The following is a 23,850-nucleotide window of genomic DNA, read 5'->3' as shown; positions in this document are numbered from 1 at the left end:
GATTCTATGATTCTATGATTCTATATCCTGAAGCAACCTCCAAAATACTGATTTAGAAGTAATTTTGGTTTCAGAACAGCAACGGTGTCCTTAAATCAGCCATGAAAGATTTGAGGCTCAAAAACACTCATGTCTAGAAGTGCATCTTCTGTGGTTGCTTATTTCGTATCTTCATCACCAGTGAATTTTTATATGTTTTCTAGATAATCACTCATTAATAGTATAAAAGTAGACCTAGTACAAGGCTATATTCTTAGAACCTTCACATCCTGCTATCTCGCACAGGTGATTCTGGACAGAGGCTGGATTATTTAGGTGTCTAAAGAGCCCTGTTGTGAAAAACACTGAACAACCTTCCACCTTCCTGTTACATCCCTTTGGAAAATTGCCCCTGGCATCTACTGTTCAGCATCCCCTACAACTTTCCTGAGCTTTCTGTAGCTTGAAGACGGCTTGGGCAGGCAGACCGTTATGCACAGATATAACAAAGTAGCTCTCTGAGTAAGTGAGCTAATGAAGCCTCATTTTCTTATGGATTTGTGGCTTCTGTTGGATTCGCTGATGTTTGGTAATAGCTGGGTTCAAAGTACTGCCGTTCTTTCAGAGGACAATGATACAGTTTCCCTCCTTTCTTTAGCCATTGATTTTCACATAACTTTTAAGAAGCTAATTTCACGTTTTCTAATGCCTGTCGGATTTCCTTGACTTTTGCCAATGGTACAAAAGGCATTGGGAGGGAGGGAGGATGAAACAGGATAGATACAGATGCACGCACATACAGAGATATCTTTTGGAAACCAAGCCAAGTATTTCAGGTGTATTATAGAATCTTAATAGTGTGAACTACATTTTCTCCCACCAAGGAAAAAAGTGTCTGATGTACAAACCCCCCCCCAAATATGAAAAAGTCCTTTTCTATGATTTTGTGCTGCACTTTGCATTGCATGACAAAGTAAAATCTTGTAGGCTGAATCTGTCCATCTCAGCCTTTCTCTGAAAAAGTGTCATGATAATCTAAGATGGTGCAATCTCAGGGAATGGACGGCAGGCCAACAATTCTTCTGTTTTACTCAAAATAAAGGAAAAATAAGTTGAACTGCACACACACCATATAGTGCACTGAATGAGAGGCTCTGCGGCTGTCAGCTTCTAGTTGGAGTGAAGCCCATGAAAGTGTGGAGGCATAAGAACCTGTCTGGATGAGGATCAAATGTAGGAAGGATCTGTGCCTGTGAGCTGGACCAATGCAATGTTAGATGATCTTTGAAAAACGGGCCGGGGTGTTGGTGACATGGCATGTTGCACAGTTGTGTGTGTGTGGCTGACAGACCGAACACATCGCTGCTGCTGCTTCTGAGGGAGCTTCGGTTGCAGGAGGTCTTTTGCCAAAAAAGACCCAGTTAAGAGGAACTTACTCAAATTGATCTTTGTCGTCAAAGAGAGATGAGCTGCTACCACAAGTTTGTATTAAGATATGCAAGAGAAGAACCAGAGCAAATTATGAAGTTGAGGAAAGTCTTTTTCCTTTGTTATTGGCCAGTGGCTGCTCCCAGTTGAACAAGGCATCCAGATTTCTTGCCATCAAGCCCGTGGCTTAAATAAATGTGGGAATGAGAGAGCATCTGTGCAATAATTCTGAATTTCTCCCATAGTTGAATAGTGTGAAATAATAGGTGAGGGAAACATTAGAGCATCAGTCTCTCTCCATAGTAAATACAGCAGCAGTTGAAAGAAATTGTGTTCTGGCATGTCCCACCCGGTATGCAGCCTGCTCTTGGTCTGGTGCCACCACCAGCAGTGTGAGCTGGCTGGCAGTTCTCCACTGACGTGGCTCACGGTATGGCTGAGACAAAATGATGCTGAATGCAGCCTTTTTGTTACCCTGTCAGGAAGAGTCTCCAGCACAAGAGCGGGGCATAAGAGCTGGATGGACGGATGTTTTATGTTTGTAACTTGTTCCCCAGCCTGCTTTCCACTGGATGGAACTGGGATTTCTGAACGCTTTCCTGCACTATTGGCTCGGTCTCGCTGGGTCACGGCTTTTTGGAGAGAGTATCCCATGGATCTGCTTTTGCTCGGGGCCACTTACGAGCAGTTCCAGAGATGGAGAGTTGAGACAGCCTTTCTGGGAACAAGGGCAGAAAATAGCTCAGTGTTAACATTCCAAACCCAGCTATTTAGACCTGGATTATTTTTAAATATTTTGCTTTCAGACACCTAACTAGCTGCATTTTCCTTCTCTCTCTCTTTTTTTTTTTTAAAGTTAGCTTTAATTTTGCATCTTCTCCCCACCCAGCTGTATACAATCAAGAATATCTATGCAAAAAAAAGGCTTGTTTACTTTGCTAGATGTTAGGTAGCTAAGTTACCTGCTGCTTCGGCCTCAATGGGAACCTGGGGACTTTTTGAGCCTGGACATACATTTGCAGGGGGGTTTTGCTGGGCAGTTGAATTGACAGGAGGCAGGGCCGCAGCCATGTGGAAAGTGCTGCAGCCGCATCATTTCAGCTGACTGTCATCGGCCTGAAACACAACCTTGCGTGAGGTGCTGTGCGAAGGGTCGGTCCGTGGCATCCAGTGTGCAGTGTCCCGGCACGCAAATACAAAGCTTTTCACCGACAGTTGTGTGAAGTGGTTATGGTGAAATGCTGCTGCTGAATCTGTAGTGTCTTACAGCCACTTCACGGGAGGGACATGGTAACACATAGGGCTTTTAGGGAACGTTGTGTCCTCAAAGCACTGCACAGACCTTAATTCATCCTCTGCAGATGATGTGGGTCCAGCAGGGGACATGCATCCCCTTCAAATTGCAGCTGTGTGGGCTGGGGGAGTCCCATTTTCAGATTAGCCCCAGCTGCTAGCCATTGGCCCCTTTTTGGATGTTACAGACCCTCACATCTGATGGCTAACCCATCCCAGCATGGTGAACTGGGTCCAGAAAGACCTGCTGTTCAAAGTGGTTTTGGTAACCCATGCTCCTTGTTGGAGTCCAAACTGGTGTAGATCAAATTAAGCTCTTGGGCACTGAGGCCATCTCTTGCAGGAAAGAAGGAGCAGATTCTTTCTTGTCTTGCAAATCACAGCTAGTTTGTAAAGTTGATACAGCCTGCTGTGTAAATAATTTTTAAAAAATTGCAAAACCTGAAACATTGAGACTGCCTTCTACAGGGATTAGCAGGGCAGTTGGAGGGACAGAGCTCAGATAAAACACAGGAGGGGAATTTCTCACACTGGGATGCATTCATGGCATTCCCCTGTTTGGTGTCTCAGCTCCAAGAGGCCACTGAGGGCTCCCCATTACATTGCGGCATTTGGGCCAGTGCAAGCACCGGGGTGGTGCTGGGAGCAGGAGCGGCAGGGCAGGATGTTCTAACCCATCATCAGCCCATTTTCCGCCTAGTCCCACGCAGCTCACCTTACATATATGCTGGTCCTGCCCTCCTGAACTACACTGTGACTTGGGCAACTACTTCCTCTCTGCTTTGCCAGTAGGCTAAGACAGATGGGAAAACTTGGAGGCTCTTTTCAGGAAACATGTACCATCCTAAAGGGTTTTTCTTACTGCAGTAAGTGTTCCCCAGAGAAGTGGCAGACCTTGTGGTATGTAATGCCCACCTAAAGGGTGGGTTAATGCTTCTTACTACTAGCAAGAGCCCTGTCTCTGGCTGCACATGGGGAGAGAATAAAGCTTGTAAGTCAGGAAGGAGACAGTCATAATATCTGTTTGTAATGGGTAAGAAAGAACTGCTTGTTGGATGCATATAAAAGAAACCTTTAATTCCAGCCAGGATAGTCTAATGCGTTAGCCAAGTGGTGGTAAAGAGCACAGTACCAGTAGGCTCTTGTACGGGGCTGCAGGGAGGCTTTCAGGGAGACAAATGCATTTACCCTCACAGAGCAGCAAAGTTTATCTTATTGATCAAACTGCAAGGCTGATCTAAATGCCATTTTAAAGAAAACTGAAATTATTTATATGTACTGTAATTGGAAATAAGGGCAGGCGTGATACTGGCGTTATCTCTGCTTGCTGCTCTCTGCTGCCAATGCAACTGGTCTTCCTCCATGCAACTCAGATTAAATGTTGATTTTTATGGAAGTGGTGTAACTCTGCTGACACCAATGGAGTTACATTTATGAAAGAGACTCCAAAACCTTACAAAAAGAAAAAAAAAGTGGATTTTAGCTGCTGTGCACTGGATAGACCCAGTAAGTAGCTATTATCCTAGATAGATCTTTGTAGGTAGGAGGGTGTTATACTGCCTGAATTCACCAAGGAGCAGTGTCCTGCTTCCCTGCAGTTTACAAATACTGAGAGTCAGCAAATCAGTAATTGTAGCTTCATACTAATATCACTTTCTTTTCTGCATAGCCTTCTGGCACTCTATAAAAAGATCTGGCACACCACATAGGATTAGGTGGCTTTGAAGCAGCAGAGTCATCTGGGTGTGAAACTTTGATTTCCTGTGTCTTGAAATGAACTGTTATTTCTATCTTTTCAGAAAACCCCCACAGCTCATGCCATGAAGGAGGAGAACTTTCTTCGTCGCAGGTTCTCCCTTTGTCCGGCCTCGTCCACCCCTCAGAAGGTCGATCCTCGCAAGCTGACGCGCAATCTGTTCTTCGGGACCGACAATGACATCTACCCGCTTAGCCCAGGTTGGTTTCTGGTGTGTCAGTGCAGAAAATAGCATGTCTCAGGTGCTTGACTGCAAGTAGGTATTTTAGCACGCTACCAGGAAACAAAGAGAAACAAGCTAATGTGAAAGAGAGAGAGAAGCTGTTGCGACACAGTTATTACTGGATCCCAGGCAGTGCTGCTTTCATGATGCTATTGTCTTTCATTGCCATGGTGTTAAGTGGGAACAGAGAGCATCAGAGTTGGGGTTCGTAACTATTTGAATGCTGCATGACCTCGCATTTCAAAAATGACTGATGTTTTTGGGCGCTTCCATTTTGAGGCACTGGACTCGTTTAAGATTTACTGGCCTGATTTGCAGATGTTTAATGGTAGGTTTCCCTGTTCAGATTTAGAGCCCAGGATAAATATTACAAGAGCAGACTTTCTGTGGTTAATGTTCTGTAAATATCTACGAGCACTACAAGTACCAGGAATCTTGACAGGTTGCAGTGAATGGCAGACTGGCTTTACATCTTTTTTGCTTTGAATTTCACAGCACCCTTTTTGAAGGAAATAGAGCTCATTTTATTATTTCAGAATTTGTTGCTCACAATAAACATTCAAGTCTTTCCTTGATTGCAGTCTGCAAACAATGCTTCCGTTCCAGTCTGTAAACAAGTGCTTCAGGGAACAGTCACAAGTTTGTAGAGCTGTCATTTGCAGCTGCCATGTCAGTGCTAAATAATCAAACCTCACAGCACCTTTGTGAGCTCTCGAAACACTGATGTGTAGAGAAAGAACATAGCATCTGTCAAAAGGTTTCAGTGTTCATATAGATGTAACACCCAACAGACTCTCTGGGCTTTGCAGATGTAGCGCAAAACCAGGTCTGGGTTTCCTGAGCTAATTGTCTTTAAGTGCGAAGGTTTCAAGGGCCTCTGATTTTGCAGGTATTTCTATTTGTGAGTGTCTGCTTCAAGGCAATGGGGAGCCTATTTTCAGCAGTGCTGACTAATCCTGGCTGTCACTGAGGTAGCTGGAAGCTTCAACGACGTTTTGGTAATCAAACTGAAAACAATCTAAAATGAGACACCTAAAATCTCATACATATCAAACCTGTAGGGACTTCTGAACAGCTAGCTGCCCGTAAGTACAGTCCATACAAATGTGTGGTAAGTAAATAGCTGTTTCACTTCTGCTATCCTTGGGAGCTGAAGGGCTGATTTTTCAGGCTGTAGTCACTTCCCCTTGCTTTGGGGAGATGGAGAGCCATAGCTGAGAGTTTCCCCATTTTTCAGTTCTTGACAGCATTTTCAGTGCTGAGTTACTGACTTCCTCACAGAGGTATTTCAGTGCTGTAATCTTTCAGAAACCAGGGAAAGTTGAGGGTTTCAGCATGGAGGAGGTAGCTGCAAGAGTTTATCTCTTCCTCCACTTCCCCCATCACCTTGTTTCTCCTTGATGCCTGCTGGCAGCTGGACCAAACAGCCTTTGCTGGGCTCAGCAGAGCAAGTGCCTTGAGCCACGCTGGAGCTTTTGTTCTGCTGTGCAGTTCTCCCAAGTAACCTCCAGCACTGGCGTCAGCGAGGGCGGTAACCCTCTGTATTGCAAAGGAAGAGCCTAGGCCAAAGTGTTTGTAAAGGAGAGAATATCCCTTTTAAACAAACAGAAGTTAGTACTTCAGCCAGGGAATTTCTTGCAGAGAGTCTGGGGTTTTGTCTATCCTTATATTTTTTTTACTCCTTTCATTTCTTTCCTGGTCCCCACAGAGCTGCCTTGTTCCTTTTTTTCCTCACATTTCCCATAAGAAGTAACTGTCATTCTTCACATTCAGTTGCCATTTCCCATGACGGGCTCTCCTTTCACTCCTTTGCTGCTGCTTCTGCCTTGTTTTCCTCTGAGCCTCGTGTGCTTCCCCCCACCTTCTCCCATCCCTCTGAAGGATGCTGCTATCACCATAGAAAAGTCACAGGTCTCTGTCCATAAGCTGCATCCAATATTTCTCTGTCCTCCATTTTTCTCTGTTGTTTTACATGAACTTTCAGTTCTTGAGGCTTTTCCAGTGGTCCATGTTTTGCTGCGTGACTCCAGCAGATTTTCTTTATGAGGGCTGATGGTGTTGGGTGGGTGCTGTGGGCAGCAAAGCTCTGTGAGTTCCTGTCAGGAATTTGGTGGGTTGTGGAGTGGCTGGAGCTGCAGGTCTCACAGCACCAACACCTAGGATTAGCCCTCCAACAATGAAGGTGTGCAAATAAATAATTCAGTGAGAAGGGACTGACAGACTTCACACCTCAGGCAAGCTACGCTATGAAGATTGAGTTCAGCGAGAGGATGTTTTTTTTGAGGAAACAGATGGGAAAAGCAGAGGGCACTATCTGAAATAACACTTCGGACTTTTTGCCTCTTACTTGCATACAAAAATGCTAATGCATTTTCTTTTTATAGGAAGTTCACAAACTAGAGAGACATAAATTCGTGTTCCTTGCCCATGTCCGTCTTTTGCTTAGCAATAAGGAGAGAGAATCTTTCTCTGTTTTCTCTTTCAGAGGGTACAAAATTTATTGGGGGAGTAGCTAAAAGAACTTATAGAGAATCTCTCTTTTTGACTAGGCTGCGAGATCACACACTGTCTTTAAATAAAAATTTAGATTAGCTTATCTGCATCCTAAGAGTTGTACTTTCATGAATATGGGAATTTTACTGTGATAGATACACAGAACTGAATTTCAGTCTGGTGTACACATTGGGCCATGTGGCTGGTATTTACAGCAGTAACGGGTTTTATTCACGATAGTTGTGCCACACATCAGAGCCTGTATTTCCTCTTATAGTCATCCAGATACTTTATCAGAAAGCCTATAAAATAATAGTTCATGCTGTGGGGAGCTAATCATGAATTCCTCAATAACCCAGGAATTTTTCTTCCTGTTAGCATTGATCAGTCATGCTCGCTGTATCATTCTTTATTAAGGGGAAAGGCAAATGTGCACCTCTAGGATTGATGCCCAGCAGAAAACCAAAGAAAAGGAATAGTTACTGTTCTGGAAAGAAACTAAATATTTATTTTTCCTGTGCATGATAGTAATGGGATAAAAGAAGGTATCAGTAATTCTACTCTGTAACCGCAAGACTGGAGTGTTGGTGGTTTTCTTCAGGATGTGGTGAAGCCTGTTTCCATAAGCACCACTGATTCCCTTCCCAAAATCTTTCTCATTATGTGGTGCAAAACTTCTGGGCTACTTTGTGGAGGACCCTTCTTTGCTTGCCCTGCTAGCAGCCACCACTTTAAGTCAGGAGAGATTCAGCTGTAATTCTTTTGTGAGCATTATTTTTTCTTGATCAGGGAGATAAGAACTTCAGCTTCCATAGCCAGTTAATGTTTAGCTTCTTTTATGTTTTTATGTGGTTTCCTATTTATTTTCTCGAGGTGGCTATGTCTGTTGTACTCTGGGTGGGACTCTCGCTTTTGGGCTTTCTGTGCACTTACATATGTGTGGGGGGTTTTGAGAAACTTGCAAATCATTTCAATGAACTTTACTTTCCAAACAAGCACTGGCTCTCTCCTTCCACATAGCTGCAGCAAGTCCGCTTGAGACAGACAGCGGAGACAGCTCTCCTCCAAAAACTAGCCTTTCCCTCACAAGTGCCAATAGGCTTAATGAGATTGGTGTAAGAAACCAGTATATGCTGCTCCATAAACATATCTTATGAATCCTTGTAAATGATATGGTAAGAGTGAACAGTTGCATGTTCCCGTTTTTTGTAATACTCTGTGAGCATGATGGTCCGGAACCTCAGGAACAGCGAAAATCTCATTATTCAGTTGCAAACCCTTTTAACTGTATTACTGAGAGAAGACAGAAGTCTCTCACGTCCATGCTTTTTGTATGCATACCAGCTTGGAGTTAAGCTTTCTTTAAGAAATGAGACATAATAAAGAATGGATGTGAATTCTGTTATGCTAATAGACGCCATTCCCTCAGAGCAAGCAGCGGCTGATTCCCATTAACTTTACTTGAACTTTTAGACCATATGTTACTTTCCCATACATGTGCGGAAAAAACTCTTCATGGGAAACAAGTGCAGCAGCTACGCGGCTTTGTGAGTTTATTCCAACCTCCTCTGCCTCTGAGTGGGAGACTGGGGGCTATAGAGAGGAAAGCGCGATCGGAGAAAGAAAAAGTATGGAGATACATGTCCTAATCCATGCACGGCCGTGCTTATGGCCATCCCACTTGTCAGGGTAGCACAAGGGGACTGACAAATGTCCACCCACTTGGGATTTTCTCTTGCCAGCAGACATGATGTTTCTGAGTGCGTTATTTAGGGCTCAGTGCTTCAAGGGGAGGAGTGACAGTTAAGAAACTAGGTTAAGATGTAGGTTCCCTGCTGTTGCACTGCCTTCCTATGTGACTGTGTAGGTTCTTCCTCTGCTTCACTTCCCCACGTGAGCAACGCACGTGCTGTCCCTCTTCTCCCGGGCTTGGAAGTGTTTGCTTTCTGCGTCAGCACGACTGCGTGCACGTGGCACAGTGCAGCACTCTGTCATGGGGTGAGAAACACATCTGAAACCCTCACCACCCTTAGTCACCATGTAGAAAGTTGAACACCTTCTAGGGACAGTTGTCCCACGAAGCCTTTTCTTAAATTTAAGAGTTGATACACCAAACTGCCTGTTAATACCTGTAAAAAGGGTGTGGGCTTTTTGTCTTGTCTCTGTACTAGTGAAACCCTGTAGCACAGTTGCAGTTCTGGTTATAATAGGACATACTTTTTCTTTCTCATGTCCCACGATGGAAGTGCAGAACATGGTCATAAGGATGTTTATATTTTAGGAAACTTCTGTGGCTGGCTTTTCTAATGGTGCTTGGCTTCTTAAATGGCTGCTCTGAAAACTCTGGGAGACATGATGGCTTCTGACACATCTGTGACAACTTCTGCTGACTTTAGGAGAAGCCCTTGCTGGTTTTGGATTTGGTGATGTTTCCAAGACTGGCCCACACAATGTTTAAAAATATTTTTAACAGTTCCCATGTTTGCAGTGTGCTACAAATGGATTATATTTCACTGTCTCGGTGGTTCTTTACTGCATCCAGTATTCTGAAGGTCTGATTGCTAACAATTTTGAGAAGAAAACTACATTGCAATTGGATAACAATGACTGTCTTGGCACTAAAAAGCTAGTCTCATCAGATGCTATTTTTTGGCTTTTTTTTTAACAGAAGCTCTATGCTTTCTTTTACCGCAAGGACATGATTACAGTTGGCAAAAAGAACAGAATTTATCATTACATTTTATTGCTTGGACTAGGACTACACACACATATGCTAGTATATAATGTGTATAATGTACTGCAAACAGTGTATTTGGGTAGTGGAAATGTATCTGTACAATGATTGGAAAATGTCATAATGTTCATAAATACTACTTGTTAATTTAAAATGTTTCTTATTTTAACAAATAACTTGGTCTGAAGACATTGATCTTCGGCAGGTTTTTTGTATTTTGTTTTACTAATTATGTCTAGATGCCATTCTGTCTTCTGTAGTGTTTTATGGTTGTGGTTATTCTTTGTCAAACAAAGCGTGCTATCAAGTGCATCTGTGTATAGTTGCCAGATACTGACCAAGGAGGATAATGTATTGAATAGCTGCTTATTAACTGAATTCCGTTTATTATTTGCATTGAATGAGGCATGGGGTATGTAAGAAAAGAACAGACTGTGGTAATGTAATTAAAGACTGCATCATAATACAGACACAGAAGGGAGCTGATGCATAAGGAACCTTATTTCTGTTTTTTTCCAGCCTTCATATGCTGGACTTTACAACCATCATGTTGGTTTACCACAGTGTTTTGAGACCTAACTTTTAAGCAGTACTTGTTGCATAGCCCAAGCATGTGGATCCAGGGTATTTCAAGTTCTGCAAGATCCCTCTCTGTGACCCTGGTGTGCCTGCTCCTGCTCATGACAGCTTCTCTTGTTTGCTGTTAGCAGTAGGCCTTTTAAGGCCATGAGTAGCCATGGTTTTGCACAGAATTTCTCTGTTTCTGAATTACATTTATTTGTTGCAGGAAAAGATGTGGAAGGAAACAGCCCGTCAGCACTGAAGGATGAGACACCACAGACTCCAAACTCCATTAGTAAGGTACTGTGGGATAGGAATCCATCCCTAGTCTTGCTTTCGTTTCTTCTCAGGCTGTTTTTAATCATTCTTACCCTCTTTTTTTTAAGCCATTGAGAAAGCCTCTCCCTCTGTTCCTGCAGGAGCTGAGCATGCGTGTTTTGAGAGAAAGAAAATGAATGTTTTTGCATGGTTGGGATGACAGAGAAGCCCACACTTTCCTCTGACTTGATAGCACCTACCGCAGAAGAACGCTGTTTATTTGGGCCTCATTTGGCAGTGTAATTAGATATGAATAATTACAGTTGAAAGGTAGATTTTGTCAGCAGAGACGTCTCCTGCTGTTCCTGATCAGCAAGGCAATCATAAACCTTAATTGTTTTGGAAGAGAAAGCTGTAATATTTAGTGTAGTGCATAACATCAGGAACTGTGAGTCAAGATCCTGGGAGAGAGCTCTGGGAATTGGTGTAACAGGAGAGGAACGCAAACTAACCAACATTTCCTGAACACAACATTTCTCTCCAGCCTGTTATGGAGAGGTAAAACTGGGTCTAAAGACTCTGGATCTGGGTGTTCAAAACCTGGCTCTACATCTAGAGTAACTGAGTGCCTGGGTTTGATTTTCTGTAGAGATGGAATCAACCTTATAAATTAGATCTGGCTTTGAGATTCCTATACAGGCTTTTTTGGCTGCAGCTCCCTAACATGTTTCTGGAGGGTAACTAGAAATAGAAGCAAGGCCTGTTAATAAATTTTTAACTAAATTTATTCAACTATGAAACTATAAAATGCAAATGACACCAGCTGAAATGAAAATATAACATGAAGGAAGCAGCTGCAGACAAGTGATTTCTTATAATAGATGAAAATAGGCTCTGTATCTTCAAATACATTTGGCTGTGCTTGCCTGGAGCTTGCAGGTTGTTCTGCCGGGATGCCCTGGCAGAGGTCAGCACAGGGAGATGGTGATGAGAGGAGCTTTGGAACTACGCAACAAGGGCGCATGTACATGTCCTCCACTATTGCTGGAACCTGGCAAGCTGCAAACCAACCTTGGTTTTGCTTTTTCAGGCAGGTTTCTCATGGAAACCCAGCCTCCCACTTATCCTGGCAGTGGAGAAGCCCAAGGACCAGGTAACTGCATCCAGGGCTTTGTTTTAAAGCCAGATGTTTTGCATGCCTTACAAGGAGTGGTGTTAAATTCCCGGTGACTTAGGAATGTAAAGAAGAAGGACTTTTTCTGGACAGGATAACTTGGAGCACTGAAATGCTGTCCCAAAGGGAGTTTGATTTCTGAGATGCAGGATGAATGCAAGATTAGGAATGCATTTATGAGAGGTATCTGGATGAGAGCATGGCCTCAGGGCCTGCCTTGCTGTTTAGTCTCCTATGGGTGTGTTTTTAAGAGAAGCTCCCTTGGAAGATTTGGGTGCCCACCTAGATTTCTGCCATGCTTTGTGTGCACCTGAGAGGCATTGGTGGGTCTCTCCTTGACAGTGTCGAGCAGTTGTTAAGGAGAAGAAATAGAAAATGCACAGCACAAAACAACTGCATCAGATCTGTGATTCAAAACAAATGTGAGTCTGAACCTGGACACAAGCTTTGCTTCCACCAAGCCAAGACTTTGGTTTTACAATAGCCAAAATTTCTCTGAAACACAAATGGACTAAGAACAGATATGAGGACCCCAAAACACCAAACTTCAACTTGCCTATTCATTTGCAGTGTGGCAGGCAATTGCTTTGGCTACTGAATGGTCCAGAGGTAGGTTGTTCTCTCCTGCCTGAATGTTCTGCTTAGACATACGATGTTTGATTCGGAGACGTTCAACCTCAGTGGACCTGTGCTGTAGCGCCTGTTGTTCTCACTTTACTCTGCTTCGCCTTGCTGTGTTGTACACGACTCTTCTTCTCCAGCCACATAACTTTTCTTCTGTCTTACTTTGCAGTGTCAGTGACAGTAGGGAGTCCCTGTTGTGAAAAGTCTTGTACCTTAAAAATTTAGGCAAACTGGTAGTCAGTTTGCTTAATATTTCATTTTTCACGTCCACTCAGCTATAAGGCTACAAAATGAAATCTTACTGTCAGGTGTCTAGAACTGTAAGTAGGGATCTGTGACAGTATTTCAGTTTAAAAATAAATAGCAATTCCACCTACTTGAATCAAAGGAAAGCATGTATGCTAATTGGGTCATGTTTAGATTCCTGATAGCAGGGGGGAAATAATTTTTAGAAACCAAACTGTAGGGTGTGCAGGTTTAATTAATGGATTCAAAAGTAAATGTTCTAGGTAACAGATCCGTGCCATGAATACTTATCCTTCTTTTGGCACAGTGGATATAACACACCTTGTTGGAAATCAGTGTTCCTCCAGCAGCACTATTTTGGTGTACCACACCACGTTGACTCTTTTCACCCAGTAATGAGAAGGAAAGGAAAGCTAGTCGAGTGATTTGATCCCTGGACTGGGGCTTTGGGGACCTTGAATTCCCAGCTCTGACTTGGAGTCCCTGAGTTTCCTCAGGCAGATTAATTGCGTTTCTGTTTCACATCTTCATCAGTGAGGTGGACATGGTTCTACAATTTGTTCACTCAGGCCATGTCCACACTGCATGATGGAACAGGCTGCAGGTTTCCCAGGTTAGCAGACACCAAGCAGAATATCTCCTAAAACCCCTATAAACATCTGTGAACTTGTGAGCTGTGAAGCCATTTAACTGCAACCACACTACCCTGTGCTCGTAGAGCGAGTACTGGTCTATATCTGAAGTGTGAACACGTCCCGATTATCCTATCTGTACAGACAGTAAAATATTTGATGCTGGAATATTTGCTTTCAGTAAGTTTGCACAGTTCTTAGCAATTCATATTTCTGATTTCAGTTGTGACTTCTCACCCTAGATTTTATTAAAACAAATTTAAGGCACAGTTCAGCTACATATTACATTGCTAAATTTCCTGCAGCATATTTTCTCCTATTTCATTTTTTAAGTGGAGTCTCTTTCATCTCCTTTTTCAAGGGGAAAAAAAAATTAACTTATTTATTTCAGATTGTTTCTTATATTAGTTTCTCTCTCTTTTTAGAGCCCTTTAGTCTTGTTTTCTGGGACCAGTGCTCATAGCGGGGTGTGAAAGTATCACGCAACTGTCTCTAAGCATCAAGTTCGTCTCTGCAGCCAGGTTGTACAGTTAGCACAGGCCTGATAGTGACAGGAGATGCTTTTCTCTCATTTTGTGCCTCATTTGGCACTGTTAGTATCTTTTGAGGCACCTTGTATTGCAGTATGCAGTGTTGCATTTTATCTTTCTTCCTTTCCTGTGCTTACCTATTTATTCTACTGGCTGGAGAGCAGCTGGGGTATCTTGATATGTATGCAGAGCCCACAAAGAATGGAAGTGTATTTTAAGAGATAGTCAGAAAAATCTTGAAGCTGGTGCTCAGTGGTACTTCACTCTAGCTACAATGAAGTCTAAAATTATCACATTGTAGTAGTGTGGCTGTTGCATGCAGAGTTATATGACCTATGGGAGGGCAAAGCTTAGATTGCTTTGTTCATCGTGAATGAGTTTTTCCACATGCCTGGATTGTTCATGTCTTTATTGTGTGATTTGTAATCTGAAATATGAATCTAAGTGGCTGCTAGAAATTTATTTTAGCTGCCAAGTTGTTTGAAACAGCTCATACCAATCACTTGAGATTTAAGCTACAGCTCGCATGCTGTCTCAAGCTCATCCTTCTAGATCCATGAATCATGCTCTTAACCTCTAGAGTTAATTCCAGCCATGATTACATGTGGGACTATCATAAAAGATCATTCACAACTCTGGCAACCTACAAGGGTGCCTTTCCCTCTGTTCTCCCTTAGCCAACAAATTGAGGAATTGGTTGTCAGAGAGATCCAGATGTTGCAGGAATCATCTCGGAGACACTCAGGAGCAAAACATCCCCTGTGTGTGCTAAGCACAGCTTTATAGGAGAACCTGGCCCTTCCACGTGATGTTACGCTTAACTGGACCCTTGCTGGCTTTTCATTACCTTACTTTATGCTGTCAATGTTGTGGATGAATGATTTTGGAGCTAGTTATCTCTATCAAGACTTACACTCTGACTCAGGTAGACCTTGCTTCTTCAATTCCTTGTGAAGCATTATAAGGTAATCACTGTTGTCCACAGAGGGCTTTGCAGCTGATTTCAAGTGAGCAGAGATGTAGCCTGGAGTATCCTGTGAAAATCGCATGGAAGAGGGGTGGGATTTTGCACTGAGAGATCGGAAACATGGAGCATCCCTAACTTGTGTAGGTGCATACAAGCCCTGAAACTCCCAGGTGCCTCACATTGGGGAATGTAGACAGCAATACCTGTTTGCTTTCAGAAATGAAGTCTCAAAGTTGATAGCTTTGGGTCAGGCATGGCAGTCCTATCATATCACCTTGGGTCACTGGTGATCATAATTCCTTACTCTAGTGTTTCCAATGGGGGAGATTAGGGTAAATGGAGCTGCTGAAATGGAAAATATTTATTAAACAATTTAGCAAAGTATATTTTAAGCTGAAAGTCCAATTGTTTTTCGTTGCTTACTTTGTTTAAACTCAGCCTAGAAACAAAAACTGTACCTATAGCTAGAGGGGAAAGCAAAGCTTTGCTGCAGGTTTCTGCTTAGCACTACGACTGTATCAGTCATGTGAAACAGCATCTTTCTCAGTGTGCAATTTCCCATCTTGCCTAATATGTTCTTTAAATATTCTAAACTTGCAGAACCTTCTTCTCATGAAGGCACACTTAAGTGATCAAATAGCAATCCCTTGAGGTCTGTGACTTTTTCTTTCTTTACTATAATTTCACATAGTGGAGAAAAGCATTCCACTAAACAGTAATATGACTTGTTATTTGGAGTTGCTTGGATAGCTGAACTTCAGCAATGATTTTCGCCAGGTATTGCTGTCATGTCAGCTATTTATTTGTACAGACTTTTCAATTTTTGCTAATCATTGTGCAATTTCACTGTTGCAAACACAGTTGATGTGTCTTTGTAACATTATGGAAATAAGAGGCTTTTTTTTTTTGCAAACTAGAAAGTTTTAGGTGAAGATTATTTAACTTGCTGTAAAGCAGCGTATTAATTGAAGGGTAATGTTTCCTAATGCAAAGGTTGTTTGTCAGTAAGAGTGGCTCTACTGTGCTTTGGATAAGCTGTTAATTCACAACAAAATAAAAAAGTTTTTAAAAAGAAGTGCTTATAGTAAATTGAAAACAAAATTGTTTAAATGCAGTTGGAGATACCTGTGAATATTCACATCAGTAAGAAGCAGCTCTTCCCTTCTAATTTTAAACCCAGTTTTTCCATAGGGTTTATACTACTTCAAGAACTTTTGTTTAATTTCTTTTATTTCTGCAGTGATACAGATCTGTGGCAATTATAAGTGGAAAAGATACTGAAGAAATTACATGTGAGCAAGGACCTGTCTCCCATGTGATCACTATTTTTGCTTTTGTGAAACATAATTTATGACCCCAGCTACTTTTGTTCTGTCTTCAAATTCCCATCTGATTTTGTCTTTCTCTCACTTGGATGCAAAGAAGAAAAAAAGAGCAACTTATAAGCTGTCACTGCTGTTAACATGCAGACCACAGCTTGAGAATGACTTTATTTAAATGTTCTGATTTGAAGTAATTCTATTTTTCTCTCATTACATATTTTTTGTGTTCATCCCGGGCAGCAACGATTGCTTGTGCTAAACAACAGGATATTCCTCTTGCTGTTTTCCAAGGCACAGCATGTGGATGGGCTGGCATCCCCCACACCAGAGTCAATCACAGACTGTTTTTCTGTGAAAAGATTTTGTTTCTCCTGGAAATGAAGTCACCAAAAAGAGACTGGATCAGAAAAGCACTATTGTGAGGACTCTGTACGCTCTCTTACAAAGCCTAGCAGAAGTGTAAGGGTATTGTGATAACTGCTAACAATCAGCAGTGGATCTCCAGAGCTACATGACTGAGATGAAAGGGAACAGAAACTTAACTGGGATAAGTATGTCTCTGAGTACAGTGCAGCCCGTCGTCAGCTGGCAATGTCATCACTCCATCCTGGACAGGACAGATCTGGTTAGAGAACTAAAGAGGGACAACAGTTTCCTGCCCGTGCAAGTGCTGCTTCATGCCCTGGTAAAAAGTTTTTGACAGATTAACACTCTTCCCTCCTTGCGATTATGAGAACCAGTATATGGGAAACATACCTATAGCTTTCTTATTAGAATATTCCAGTTTTTTTTTTAATTTTAAAAAGGACACCAATTCCGTACCGTCCCTTTGTACAAAGTCTCATCTCTGGTTAATATTGTTCACGTGTCGCTGCAGAGAGAGAGGGCCAGATTCTGATCTCCTGCACAAGCATTATCCCAGTGTCCTTGAAAGATTGGCTGTGATGACAAATGGCTTCTTTTAGTTTTCTGCCAGGCTGAGAAAGGCAGGGCTATAGAAGGACATCATTAAATGCTCTTGATGTGTCTTAGCAATGTAAAGCCCTGCTGTGTCTTAGGGATCTTTAAAGCTGATGGCCCGGATTTACTGAGTCTTATGTATGCCATTAGGTACAATCAAAACTATTAAGACAGATAGATGTTGAAACATGAAATCATATTACTTCAACTTACTCAGCAGGTTAAACTTGGAGGAACTGTACATTGCTATCAGCAGCCTGGGGGCCTATGGTATGCAGTCCTGGGGCCTTAGATCCCACCTTTCCTGTGAAAAGGCAGGAACTTTAAACCCAGAAATGCAGTGCTTTTCACTCTGTAGACCTGGAGAACACCTGCAAGCAAACTGCTATTTAGAATCTGTAGTGATGCATCCTCATAAGCATAATAAGAAGGAAAGTCAGCAGGGAGAAGCAATCAGTTTGCCTCGTTAAAAAGATAACTGGGGAACAGCATCAAGTTTCTGAAAACCAAAGTCCCAGGTTAGGCACATCTGAAAGCTTGTCCATGGGTCCTAGTTAAAACCATGGCTTGGTTTTAGTAACATTTTCTCTCTCTTCATAAAGCTTGGTCATTTTACAACCACCTCGGGGAGCTGTGCTATTTCTCACAGTGAGGAACTTACACAACTGCTTCTTTCTCATCCATTCTTAAGCCTGTCTTAGGGTGCACCATCCCTGTGGCTGTGTTTCCCTTTACAAGCAAAGTTAGCAAATTCAGCATGTCTGGATGTAGCTCAGAGATGAGGGAGGCAGTGCCTGAAGGGAACAGCACAGTGGTTCAGGAGCCCACCACAGCAGTCTGCAAGGCTGTTAATCCAGCTGTTTTGACCATTTTAGAGCGGTTTGTAATGATTTCGGGCAAATTTCACTGTATTTATTGAGCTCCTAAAGGTTATGGTGGTGTAAGGGGAGATTACCCCTTCATCTGCTGTTGTGTGCTGTGGCTTTGTAACATGCATAGCAGCATCGGCTGGCGTCGGGCATGCGGTGTCCTTGGTCGTGGAGCTACAAGTTGGCTCTCCTGAAGAGGCAGAATCAATGTCTCTCTGTGTCTCTCTGTGTCTCTCTTCAAACCTCTGTCCCAGGTTTGAAGTCTTGTGGTTGTTTAACTCTATTTTTAGCATGACCCAGAGAGACTCAGGAGGAGGCAGGTGTGGCTGGTAGAGCAGTGAAAGTGCCTCTGTCTGTGTTAATGCCTGTGCCCCAGGAGCAGCGGGTTTAGGGCTCAGGTTTGCATGGTTTGGGGCGGTTGTTGGAAGCCTTTCTGAATTCATCTTCAAGTAAATTTCCTCAGGCCAAGTGATCTTAGGGGCCAAAATGTTATTCTTTATATAAGTGCTAAGATGTAATTGTCTAGACAACAAGTGACTGTAGTTTTTTTTAATTAGTTAAGCAAAAAGCATTTGTTATATCCTGATGCTTTGCAGACACTTGAGCAGGATTTCCCAGAATCTCCGGGATGTCTGTGCTTTTTCTGCTGCTCACACTGGCTAATGAGGAATCGTATGCAGTATTTCTCCCTGCATCTAATCTCTCAGGCTGGAGGGAGTAAAATTACCAATAAACAGTTGGTTCATAGTTGTATCTCAAGGACAGGACATTCTCTCTGCTAACTGGGAGAAAGGGGGTGGATTCTTCTGACCAGTTTCAGAGGACACGCGTCTGGAATCTTGAAAGCATAATCTCCTAATAATTCCGAAGGACTCTCGCTCAGAGACATTTAAGCACTTAGAAATGTTTCCTCATAAAGAAAAGCTTCTGTCTCCCAAATGTCTATCACTGCCCTTTGAAATGTGACAAAGACCCTGTGAGCACAGTTCTCTGCTCAGATGTCCCCACTGTAAATCTTGTATTTTTACAGTGAAGTCCCATGTGCAGAAATACAAAATAAGCATCAGAGACTGCATTGCAGGTAGAGGAGGCAGGCTTAGCTTTCTATTAAAAAAAAAAGAAGTGATAAATATTGAATAGTTTGCAGGAGTCCAAGAGCTGGCATTTTCTTTGAGTGGATCCAATGCCAAGTTGACCTGTAAACTGGACAGTCCGATCAGGGACTTTACTGGTCTTTATGCACCGTCGTAGAATTTTCATTTCTCTATTTATTCTTAAGTATCACTTGTAGTTTTGTTTTTAGTGAAATATTACTATAAGGGTATGTGAGAACAAGTAATAGGTTCTACAGTGACCCTGGCTCTGTTTCAAATTGCACTTTCTGCCCATAATTTCTAATCCTGCATCATCCACAAAGGTTTGCTCAGTTGAGCATGCACCCTTATCACCGGTTTTTGCTTCTGCCACAGCCTCCAAAGCATAGTTGATGGCCTGTTTGCTGTGATCTGGTCATGCATTTGTGTGTTTTTATCTAGGTTGTGTGAAAGGAACTGATCCAGCTGTCATTATTTCCCTGCTCACACTAACATTCAGCATGGTTTGTGGCTATAGTAGCCAGAGAGGTTTCTGTGTCACTGGGAGGGAAAAAGAAAGTGGGTCTCTGAAATCTGAAGGTGCTGTAGAATGATTACATCAACTTATGACATAAAGGAGAGAGAGTCTCAGAGCCCAGTGGGTTTGTTTCACATCATAGCAGTGAATTTATAAATAGGAACTATATTTGATACATTTTTTCCTTAGTACAGCTCATTTTTATGTCTGTCTTGTTAAATCAAGGTGGCCAAGGGCTGAACTTTTTTATAAAACTGTCATGCATAAGTAGAAGAGACAGTGCCTGACCTCAAAAGATCACCATCTGAATGCGTGGGACACATTAAAGGTTGGAAGGAAAAGAGGTACAAAGAGAGAAAGTCAATTCCCCAAGGTCACATAAAAAGTAGCAGAGTCCAGACTGTACCATAATTCTCACGCCATTAACCCTCCCCAGTTTTTGGACAATTTGCTGACAGTACCTATCCAAGTAGGGGTCCTCATCGTGAGTTGGGCTCCAGAGAGCTATACTTTCTAAGCACACGTTATTTTGGGAACAGTAATATTGTGACCATGTCTAACAAAAGTAAAGCAATTTTTCAGCCCATCAGCACAATCATGAGATCAGTCTGTAGCCTCTGAAAATGAATTTAAACAACACTGACACTATCAAACATGATTTGAAGTGACTGTACATTTTGTGCCTCGCTTCACAAGGCCAAGATGATGATGATTTCCTGTATTATCTGTAACATGATTAGGTCGTTTCTTGCCCAGTCTTGTTTCTGGACATTTCAGCTAGGGCAACAGTCATTGCCAATATCAAGTCTAGTTCTGAAAGATCTATACCAGCTTCCCCATAATTTTTATTCCAGTAATTGAAATGCTTTCAGATCTGAAAAGAGATGGGCAGTTTTCAAAGTTAGGAATAAGAATAGGGGTTTTGGTTTGGTTTGGTATGGTTTGGTTTTATGAAGATTAGTATCTGCATGGGAGAAATACGAAGAAAATTTGATGGGGAATTTCCCAACTAATTATGAATATAAAAAGAAAGTTTGGACTGTACTGCAAATATGCATTTTCTGCGCCTGCCTAGTGTTCTGCTGCTGAAGTCTGCAATCAGCTCTTTCATGAATTCCTGGAAGATATAGACAGCGCTTCATTAGAGCATAACTTGAACATCTTCATGTTAACACATTCCTATTTCCTCTCTCCGTCTTTTTTTTAGATCGAATACAAGCTTTGCAATGGGTCTGACAAAGAGTGTGTGTCTCCCACAGCCAAATTCACGAAGAAGGAAACACTGAAGGTATGTGCAAAGCAGCCAAGTCAGCATCAGCTGACTTTCTTTTGCAAAACAAGTAGTACCTTCCAAACAAACCATTGGGAACTACTCTGAGTCATTTCCCAAGACCCAGAGAAGCCTCCGGCTCTTTTAGGAGTCATTATAGGCCAAGGGCATTTACAGGCTTTATATACAGGATTAGATTATAAACTGCAAACAGAACAAATTAGTGTAATTATTTCACTCCGTTCATATTTTCCAGAGCCATTAGGCACCTCAAGAGGACTGTAATCCTTCACTGGTCTTGTTAGGAGGGGTATGCCTAGGCAGTCTGAGCAAATTATTGCTTGAACACTTGCTTGTCTACCAAACCAAAAGTATAAATAATTTGGTTTGGATGAAATTAGAATTAATCTTTTTAATTTGAAGGGTGGGGAGGACTGCGTGTTCAGCCTTTTTCCATTCCACCCAAAGAAAAGCCAAATTAGATTATGTTTAATGGAACTTCAGGAGCAAAGAAAATGCGTGCTATCTCGTTATGTTTTTGTTCTTCCTGGTGCTCATTTTGGGGGAACCTGTGCTGGGTCAAGTTTGAGCTGTGCTATACATAGCTGTCCTTAATGCATTATGTTCTTTCCTCCCCAAAAGAGGCCATGGTTACAGCTGCTATATTTTCTCTGTTCTCAACCAGGTACAAAAAAAAAATTACAGACAGGAGAAGAAAAGAGCTACCAAACAACTCTTCAGTGCTCTAAAGGATCCCAGTGTAGTGATCACAGCAGACTGGCTGAAGGTATTTAATAGAGACCAATTGCTTCTGAGGCTGTAAGAAAATATGTGAGAAGTAGTTGATGTATCCGAGATGTATGCACTAGCACTTTTTTGAGTGAAGGAAGACTGAATAATTTTGAGTTGAAGTTGCTGTAAAGCCATACTTAAATAACTGCTATAAAAGTGGAGTTACAGGGAACATTTACTTTCCATCTTAACCTAACTCAGTCCATCTATTCCATGTCCTTACGTAGCAGCAAGGTCTCAAAAACTGTGTAGTACGAAAGGAAGTAATGATGTTTCTTTCCTTCTTCCTCTCTGAAAGTCTGCTGGCCTCTTCCCATAGATGTGTTTTTGTACTGAGGAGGGAATAGAGTAACAGCCTGGAAATGGGCAGATACAGCTTGTTCTATTGACAGTTGGATTTTATGTTGTCACAGCACAGAATGAAACATATTGGACCTGATGACAACTGTAATTTCTCCTTGTGCAAAGACTCAACTAGTGACAGCTTCTCATTGAAGTCCTGAAACTTTGTATGTGGCAAAATAAATTTGATTTGACATTGAGAGATGTTACCTTTGAGCACTGTTTTTCTCCTCATTTGAGGCTATTTGGTCTTCTCGACTAACAGTGAATTAATTGCCCCTTTTGTAATGGCAAAACTTAATTTCCAAACATTGTGAAACACATAGCTCTTTTTTAAAAAAAAAAAAAAGTAACTTAGGGATTTCATAAAACAATACAATCGCATTTGATCAGTGTGAAAAACCTCCAACATTGTTCTACAATCAGTGTTAGAGACCAGAAAAGTGAGATGTGCATGGTTTATTTGAGAAGTTAGATTGGCAACAAAAGGCTTCCATAGTGTTTAGTGTTGATGATAGATAAATGTTCATATTTTTTTAAATACAAAATACCTGTTGCATGTTTGCTGTGGCTGGAAATTTCTGAGTCAGCAACAAATAATGCTGGGCCACAGAAGCAGAACACTGACATAAGACTTGAGGTTTGGCCTATGTACATTGAAGACAAGAAGACCTTAGGCAACATCTAACCTTACTGAGAAACTTCCCCATCCTTAAAGCTGTTATCTTTAAAATACGCTATCAGATTTAATGTCTTTTATATAAGAGAGAGCATGCATTGAGCTTGACAGAGAAGTAAACCAGCTGGAGAAGGTGTTTTCAAAAATGGGGTATTTGACAAAACCCATTAATAGCTCTGTTCTGCAGAACACTATTAAAATAACTTAAAAGTCGAGTTAGACTAGCTATAACATTTTTCTATGCAATGTTTTAATTGGCATGTCCTCCATGATTGTTAACAAATCACCCTCACATGGGCCAGCAGTGCTGTTTGCCTAAAAAATTAAGCAAGCTGCTAACACTAAGCCAGTAATAAAAATAGGGAGACTAGATTCTGATAGCCAGATTTACAAGTTCTGGGATTTTGCTATGAGATCCCTAAGACTGTTTAGATAATGCAGTGTATTTTCCTAAGAAAGTGTATCGTAGTGTAGCCTTGGGAGAAACATACTGGAAATACTGTGTAAGTACTGAATAAATGCTGTTTTTCTTTTAAGGAGCAACACAAATGCAGCTTTTTGTTCTCTCCCTGCTTCCCTCCAGATTCGTGGGACTCTGAAGAGCTGGACCAAGCTGTGGTGTGTTCTGAAACCAGGAGTGCTGCTGATTTATAAGACGCCAAAGATCGGACAGTGGGTTGGGACTATCTTGCTCCATTCTTGTGAGCTGATCGAGAGACCCTCCAAAAAGGATGGCTTCTGTTTTAAACTTTTTCATCCTTTGGATCAATCAATCTGGGCTGTAAAGGTAACAATCCTGATGAGTCGAACAACCTCTTCTTGGTCACCAAAGTGTCTGAGCACTAGTATTACCTAGCATTGATATTATCTAGATTTGCAGTTATTCAGTTGCTGTTCATGATGGTGAATTGAGTGCATAAAAAGATTAAAGGCACCGACACTTGGTCATGATGTGACATCAAAGGAACGTGGTGCATTGTGATTAGTTATACAAATGTGTCATTCTTGGTATATAAATGCATGCATAGACTGAGGAAAGGGGAAACATGTTAGTGCAGGAAAAAAATCAATACTAGAAGCTATGTCAAGCCATGGCCTACATCTTTA

At 41.9% G+C, this 23,850-nt stretch overlaps 1 protein-coding gene across 1 annotated transcript in view; it reads left to right on the top strand.

Annotated features, from left to right (window-relative positions):
* Positions 1-4,520: 4,520 nt before the first annotated feature.
* OSBPL5 (oxysterol binding protein-like 5) overlaps positions 4,521-23,850 on the top strand; it is a 64,137-nt gene continuing 44,807 nt past the window's right edge. The window contains exons 1-6 of the mRNA XM_009696071.1: positions 4,521-4,656; positions 10,694-10,772; positions 11,484-11,487; positions 20,868-20,948; positions 21,616-21,717; positions 23,327-23,530. Of these exons, the coding sequence (XP_009694373.1) occupies positions 4,521-4,656; positions 10,694-10,772; positions 11,484-11,487; positions 20,868-20,948; positions 21,616-21,717; positions 23,327-23,530 (606 nt within the window). The remainder of the gene's footprint in view (positions 4,657-10,693; positions 10,773-11,483; positions 11,488-20,867; positions 20,949-21,615; positions 21,718-23,326; positions 23,531-23,850) is intronic.

Source organism: Cariama cristata, unplaced genomic scaffold (genome assembly GCF_000690535.1).
Source record: "Cariama cristata isolate BGI_N322 unplaced genomic scaffold, ASM69053v1 scaffold16362, whole genome shotgun sequence".
In the NCBI taxonomy this organism is placed as follows: Eukaryota; Metazoa; Chordata; class Aves; order Cariamiformes; family Cariamidae; genus Cariama; species Cariama cristata.
Note: the sequence above shows the minus strand (reverse complement) of the source record. Positions and strands in the feature narration are given on the sequence as shown.